General features: G+C 43.7%; 1 protein-coding gene across 1 annotated transcript; it reads left to right on the top strand.

Moving 5' to 3' along the window:
• Positions 1-644: 644 nt before the first annotated feature.
• lig4 (ligase IV, DNA, ATP-dependent) lies at positions 645-7618 on the top strand. The gene is made up of 5 exons (XM_080758320.1): positions 645-752; positions 1790-2436; positions 3232-4664; positions 5025-5168; positions 5345-7618. Exons 2-5 carry the CDS (start codon positions 1798-1800, stop codon positions 5883-5885), a joined length of 2757 nt encoding a protein of 918 aa, XP_080614446.1. The 5' UTR covers positions 645-752; positions 1790-1797; the 3' UTR covers positions 5886-7618.
• The last annotated feature ends 320 nt before the right edge of the window (positions 7619-7938 follow it).

The following is a 7938-nucleotide window of genomic DNA, read 5'->3' on the forward strand; positions in this document are numbered from 1 at the left end:
GCTACCATCTGGCAGTGGAAATACCAAAACACGTTTGTGAATGATGGTATCAATGCCACACGGTTGAAAATCACAACTCTTAATGATCTCTTTATAAGCATATTTCCTGGCTACAGTAGGCCACAAATATGTATTTTAACAGTATATATATATATAGTGTGTGTGTGTGTGTGTGTGTGTGTGTGTGTGTGTGTGTGTGTGTGTGTGTGTGTTCAGTAACAGAGGCCTCCCATCTGCCCAGTCCAGTAAAACTATCAAATATAAGCTGATAAATGGGTCCTCTCTCCTATTGATAAAATTGGCAACACACGTGTATTTTCAGTTTTGTATGGGTCCAACTTAAGAGGCATCACATTCACATTTGTTATTCGTGTATAGGGTATGAATTTATCCTCTTTTGTCACAAAACTTTCCCCCCCTATACATCAGTGAAAATAACACATTTTAAGGTATTCTGATGGATATGTAACAGTGTCAGTAACACTATCGAGCTGATTTTAGTTAATCATTCTCTTTCTGAAAATATTTCAGTATAGAATGTCGCCCTCTCCTGGTCGAAGACCGAACAAGATTATTATTTCTGCAAAACAAAACGACGACGAGGAGGAACTATAGTTGAGCAGCTCATGTTTCCACGGGAAGATTGCAGTTGAAGGTTTCCGCTTCTTGTACAAATAAACAGAGTATTCTATGGAGACGTTGAAGACTCATTTAAGTCTCTACTTTCTTTTTTTTAAGTGACTCAGATCAAGGTAATAAATTAATTGAGGTTTGGTTAAAATACATACAAGAGGATCCCGCTTCCGATGCCAGTCAGTCACAAGTTGCTGTGCAACGTTTGTTATGAATGATGTTGTCTTCTGTTATTACATGTGTTTGGCTGCCAAGTAAGGGTCATTGGATTGGTGTATTCATTGTATGTATTTTTTAATATCGTATTGTTGTTTGTGTGGTTTTATGAGGTAATACAGCTTTAACTTCAGGGGGGAAAGGTTAATATTAAACTCAATATTCCACAAAAGCATTTAATGTTATTAATTATTATACGTGAATACCATTATCGATAACATAGGTGATGATGATTATAGGTGACCATAACCATATAGTATAGTTAATAATGTGCAGCGGGTATAAAAGTGTAGGTTATACTGCTAAAATAAAACTGCAAAAATAAATACTGTAGATCTACATCGACGTAGAGAACAGGGTGTTTTTATATTGTGCAATTTTCTTTTCTATATGAATTGCATGACATGGGATATTGTGTAGCCTGGTAACTAATTATTAATCTGGTTGGATTCATTTCAATTAATGACTAAAATAGTGCATTTTAGAGAGAAGCTGAGACGCTTCCCAGCTTCGAGAATAGACTTTTACCAAGGTCTAGCAGGCTTTGTGTCAGTGAGTAGTTAGTTACGTCGTTTTGTTTATTTGCTGGGAATTGTTTACCCTTGCACGGGAGTGAGAAAGTTGCTAGAGAGCTGCGGAACGGACTCCCACAGGGCGTCAGTGAGAGACTCACTGTAAGCACTGGACCAGGGCTATGATCAACCTACCTACAATCACTCAGGGTTATCTTCACTGATCAAAGTTATATTTAGGTATTCAAAACCCAATGTGCAATAGTATTGTACATGTATAATCTTGTGTATAAATATTATTATATTTAGTCTAATACTGTAGGATTTAATTCAACATTTTATTTGATTCCTTCTCCAGCAAAAATATACTGTAGCCTACTTGATACATTGTTTTAACTAATGTGACTCTTTTGTTTGATATTTTACAGGTTTCACCATGGAGGGAACTTCCAAGAGTGACACTGCTAGTGCTGACCAGGCCTCTGTCGCAGCGCAAGTTCCCTTCCTTCACCTGTGCAACATGCTAGAGAAGATCCAGAAGTCAAAACTACGCCCGGACAAATCAAAGTGCCTCAGAGATTTCATCGAGTCATGGAGGAAATTCCACACCGCCCTTCACAAAGACAGTCCCCAGACGACGGACTCTTTCTATCCGGCCATGCGCCTCATAGTCCCCCCTTTCGAACGGGAGCGGATGGCTTATGGCATCAAGGAGAGCATGTTGGCTAAACTCTACATAGATGCGCTGGGCCTCCCGAAGAACGGCCCGGAGGCCAGCAAGCTGCTGAACTACAGGGCTCCCACGACGTCCCTGCAAGGCGAAGCCGGAGACTTTGCCGGCATGGCTTATTTCGTGCTGATGAAACGGTGCGCCGGGCACGGAAACCTGAGCATCAAGGAGGTCAACGACTTCCTGGACTCCGTGGCGGCCAGTAGCTCTGGCAAGCAGAAGGAGCAGGTGAAGAAGAGCCTCCTGCACCTCATCACACAGAGCTCTGCACTGGAGCAGAAGTGGCTCATCCGCATGATCCTGAAGGACATGAAGCTCGGAATCAGCAAAGAAATAGTCCTCCAGGTAGGGATGGGAATTATCAATGAATTAATGAATTCATAATTGATACGTTTTTCTTTATCTTTTAATCGATCAACCGGTTAGTTATAATGAATTGCATTTTTATAGTGCTTTTCCAAGTGCTCAAAGCGCTTTACAATGGTTCATACTTCATTCATTCATGCATTGGGAGGTGAAGCGGCGAACAGTCGACGCCAGCGTCCTCACTTCCCACATTCACACACCATTGGTGGCGAGCTCACACCGATCGACTCATTGGAGGCAATGTAGGGTTCAGTGTCTTGCCCAAGGACACTTCGACATGTAGATAGGAGGAGCTAGTATTCGAACCGCCGACCCAGGGATCATTGGACGACCTGCTCTACCTCCTGAGCCACAGCCACCCAGTTGATTATTATTAGCATTATTATTATTATTTGAATCTGAGAATCTTATTTTCCCTCGGTGTCTAACATAAAAATCGACATTTTGCTGATATACAGAAAGAATACAAAAGGCATATTATATTCCTTAAACAAATATCTATTTGACCATTTGAGATACAGGGCCAGGCTATGGCACCTTTTTATGAGTAATGAAATGGAAAGTGCCCTGTCTTGTCTATCACATGCAAAAGCAGAGACGTTTCTGTGGCTAGTGGCTACCAAGGTGGGGGGGACTTTTTTTTAACCTGCCCAAATGTGCATTCCTCGGCCACGTGCGCAGACAGCATTACATTTACAGAAAACTGCCCAATGATGGAACCACAGAATGTTGGATTATTAACTGTTAAGTTTAACGGAATAATTTCTTGACCAGGTGTTCCACCCAGATGCTGCCGAGCTGTACAACGTCAACACGGACCTGAAGAAGGTGTGCCGGCAGCTTCACGACCCCACCCTGTCCCTGAGCGACGTCTCCATCGGACTCTTCTCTGCCTTCAAGCCCATGCTGGCCGCCGTGGCCAACATCCGTCAGGTGGAGAAACAGATGGGTCACAGCCCGTTCTTCATTCAGACCAAACTGGACGGGGAGCGTATCCAGTTGCACAAAGACGGGGACGTGTACAAGTATTTCACCCGAAACTCTTTTGAGTACACGCAGCAGTTCGGGGCGTCGCCGCTGGAGGGCTCGCTCACGCCGCACATCCACAACGTTTTCAAGCCCAACGTGGTGAGCTGTATACTCGACGGCGAGATGATGGCGTACAACCCCACCGCGGAGACCTTCATGCAGAAAGGGAGCAAGTTCGACATCAAGAGGCTCATGGAGGACTCGGAGCTACAGACGTGCTTCTGTGTGTTCGACGTGCTGCTGATCAACGGCCAGAAGTTCGGCAAGGAGCAGCTGAGGACGCGCTACGACGCACTGCAGACAGTCTTCACTCCTGTGAAGGGCAGGATCCACCTGGTGCCCAAGAAGGACGGCAAAACCATGCAGGAGGTTGTGGATGCTCTGAACGAAGCCATCGACGGCAGAGAGGAGGGGATCATGGTGAAAGATCCGTCGTCCATCTACAAACCCGACAAGCGGGGCGAGGGCTGGCTGAAGATAAAACCGGAATATGTGGACGGTCTGATGGACGAGCTGGACCTGCTGATCGTCGGCGGATACTGGGGAAAAGGGCGTCGCGGCGGATTGTTGTCCCACTTCTTGTGCGCGGTCGCCGAAGCCCCCAAGCCTGGTGAGAAGCCTTTTGTCTTCCACACCCTCTGTCGCATCGGCTCGGGTTACACCATGAAGGAACTGTACGACCTCGGCCTGAGGCTCGCCAAGCACTGGAAGGTCTACCGCAAGAACGACCCTCCGGCGACCATCCTGTGCGGCGCAGAGAAACCGGAGGTCTACATCGAGCCGTGCAACTCGGTCATCATCCAGGTGAAGGCGGCCGAAATAGTGGGAAGCGACATGTACAAAACCAACTGCACCCTGCGCTTCCCCAGGATCGAGAGGATCCGAGAGGACAAGGAGTGGCACCAGTGCATGACCCTGGCAGAGTTGGACGCGTTCCGTAGCAAGGCATCTGGTAAGCTTTTTTCACGGCACCTCTTCATCGACGGCGACGAGCCGGAGAAGAAGAAACGTAAGGTTCCGGTCAAGCCCAAGAAGATGGTAGGCGTCATCGGCCATTTTAAATCCCAAGATCTGTCCGGGGTCACCAAGGAGACGGACATGTTTGAGGACGTGGAGTTCTGCATCCTCAACGGCAGTGACGAACACCCAAAGGCTGAGCTGGAAAAGGGCGTGGCCAGGTATAATTCAATTACTCATTATAATTTATTACTTGATTAAATATCTTTTATGTCCAAAACATGTCTAAAAGAGGACCTCAATGGAAATAAACTAAAGTCTCACGACTTTCTTGTGTCAACTGCTTTTCAAATAAATCAAATCAGCAGAGATTAAATTAAGTGCACGGCACGCCACCTCAACCATTTCAAGCAAAATTGGCCGATTTACAAGCTTGTTTGGTTATTTTACCAGTTTGATTTTGTGAAACATTTTGCATATAATAAAATGCCCCAAAAAATAAGGTCTCTTAACTTTGTAAGATTTATTCTGTCACATATCCCAGGCATAAATTAATAATCACATTTCCACCACCATTTCAGGTGTGGGGGCATCGTGGTGCAGAACCCCGGCAGAGACACGTACTGCGTGATCGCGGGAACGGAGAACATGCGCGTCAAGAACCTGATCGCCTCCAACGAGCAGGATGTGGTGTGGGCCGCCTGGCTGCAGGAGTGCCTGGACAGGTTAGAATGGTTTTGGATTTTTCATTCGTTTAGTTTTGACTTTTTTCTTTCTAATTCAGTTAGTTTGAATTCGTTTTTAGAGCGGGTTTGCTTAGTTTTAGTTTGTTATTTTATTATATTTTTTATTTCGTTCAGTTAATTTTGTTAGTTTACGTTAACTGTAATAACCTTGACAGGAAGGCGGTGGTGCCGTGGCAGCCGCGCCACATGATCCACATGTCGCCGTCCACCCGCGAGTACTTCGCCAAAGAGTATGACAGCTTTGGCGACAGCTACTTCGTGGACACGGACGAGCAGCAGCTGCGGGAGGTGTTCGGCAGGATTAGCGGCGTCGAGGCCTCGGCGGCCTTGGACGCGGGCCGTGTGGAGGCCCGCTACGGCTGGGAGGACCTCCCCACAAGCATGTTCAGGCCCTTCAGGGCCTACATGGACCGCTATGCCGACATAGGGGACCCTATGTCCGCGTACCCCAAAACCGACGTTCCCGCCTCGTGTCTGGACACGAGGGCACTGGAGTTCCGCTACTACGGAGGGTCCTTGGTGGAGAGGCTCAAGGAAGGCGTCTCGCACGTTATCATAGCAGACGATACGAGAGTGCTGGATTTGAAGACTCTCCGGCGGCTCTTTAAGAAAAAGTTTAAGATCGTGCGAGAGTCGTGGGTGACGGAATCCATCAAAGCGGGTTATGTGATCGATGACACTGACTACTTGGTGTGAAGACCGTACTAGTGAAATCTGAAATTCTTAAGTCTACACCGGACAGGCACTTCTACCTCAACATGACAGTTTACAAAAATGCATTTTAGAGATTCAAGGTATTCCAGTTTGTGGGCAATTCAAAATGACATTCCGAAAATATATGAATTTCTACTTTCCGTTTATTGCCAAATATTTCAACATGAAAAACATTCTACAGGGCTTGTAGATCAGCTATTCTTGCCAAACGCTTGTCTACTTGTCTCGTATGACATACACACACAATAGGGATGCTAGGGGTCATGGAATTATTTCCAAGAAGTGTCTCATTCTGTATTTGAACAGAATACCAGGATGTTGTCATCAATAAGCATGAATTAACATGATTATATCACATTAACAACTCTTCTGGCAGTGTCCACTGAAAAGCGTTTGTGGCCCACCCATTTGACCACTTAACATGGCAGCCGAAAAAGGCTGGCTTTGACAGGAAAAGACTTGCTCACCGTATAAAAAAAGAAATAAAACTTCTAGACTGAGACTTAGAAAAATATATTTTCTTTTCTTTTATGATGCTGTGCTCTGGTGCAATTAAAAAGCAAACGTTTCGGTCCTCAGACCTTCGTCAGTGCTATGGTTTTTTACAGACAAAGAACTTGCTCTTAAACAACTTCCAAACAATACAGCTCAGGTGCTGTGAATTACTAATTGGTGACATCACCTGATTGTGGGCGTGGACATTACAGAAAGGATAATATTACAAAAGCCGAAAAAGGCTGCCATGTTAAGAGGTCAGATGCGTGGTCTGTGAGCATTTTTATTTGAATGATCAATCAATCCGATTGTGTTCCAGATTGGATCAATATACTTTTACAGTATAATATCCTATTTATCAAACTATTTTTCCATGTTTTGTTTTGTTTTAAACCATACCATACCACAAATGTAGTATAGTGTTTGGAGTCTTATCATTCATAAAGCAACTGGTCATCTACTAAGTCATAAATGTCTTAGTGTTAGATTATAAATATTAACCTTTCTGCCACCTGTATAATAGGAACTTAACTCCTATAACCATAACTCCTGATTTGTAAGTAATGATAAAAGTGGGCTCAAGAAATAATAATCACCCAGATATCTTGAATTCCTATAATAATCCAGTCGTTATTTATTTGCAATCTCCAAACCCCCTCTGTGCAACTATATGTTCAAGGTGTGATTAATAAGGTGCTAAGAATTTTAAAGACTTGCTGTACAAACACCCTGACCTGTACTTTCTAAATCTGAAAAAGGGAACTGTCCCTTTTAACACATTCTGTGACAAATTTCAGTTGAAGCCCAATGACAATATCAAATTAGGTGGGCTAATCCTCTGTTTCTTATGGGAGAGTGGCGTTTTTGTAATTTAATTTCAGGGCACTTATTTCTTTCCAAACCAATCTATGAATCACACTATTGATTTAAACAGCTGTAAGGGAATCCTATGTTCCCTCAGCCCTTTGTTCCCTCTGCTCTACATGTTTCGTCAGTTTAGGGTGGGTTATTGCATATGTGGTCTAGCAAAGACTGGTTCATTTATCCATTAAATAATATGTTCTTTTAGGGGTAAGCTTATTGTTCATGCAATTAATGATTATATCACAGCATTTTTTGAAAAAAGATCTGACTTTTATTAAATGGGGCGACTGCAAACAAGCGGATTAAACTACAAAACAATGACAAGGCATGTCATATTATTTGGTTGAAGTACAAACGCCAAGAATATGTAGTTCGTCTGCGTTTTGCATAATTCAATAACACTTCTAGACTCAAAGTACTCAAGTGTTATAATCTGTTTAGATAACCGGAAAACATGTTTTCTACCTTTTGTTGTTTTGTTTTTTCTTTGCTCTGGAATCTTTGACTATTCTGCACTGATGTAAAAAGGGAATCAATATTTCTGAAATGAAATAACATCGTGGCATTTAACATTTACTGTGGTCCAACAGCGGGTCCTATAATTTATAATATTCTCAAAAGATTACACAATAGTTGTGTGAAATGCTGTCCAGCATGCCGACCAGGTATAGCCACA

The sequence above is a fragment of the Protomyctophum bolini genome (assembly GCF_963924005.1).
Source record: "Protomyctophum bolini genome assembly, chromosome: 24".
In the NCBI taxonomy this organism is placed as follows: Eukaryota; Metazoa; Chordata; class Actinopteri; order Myctophiformes; family Myctophidae; genus Protomyctophum; species Protomyctophum bolini.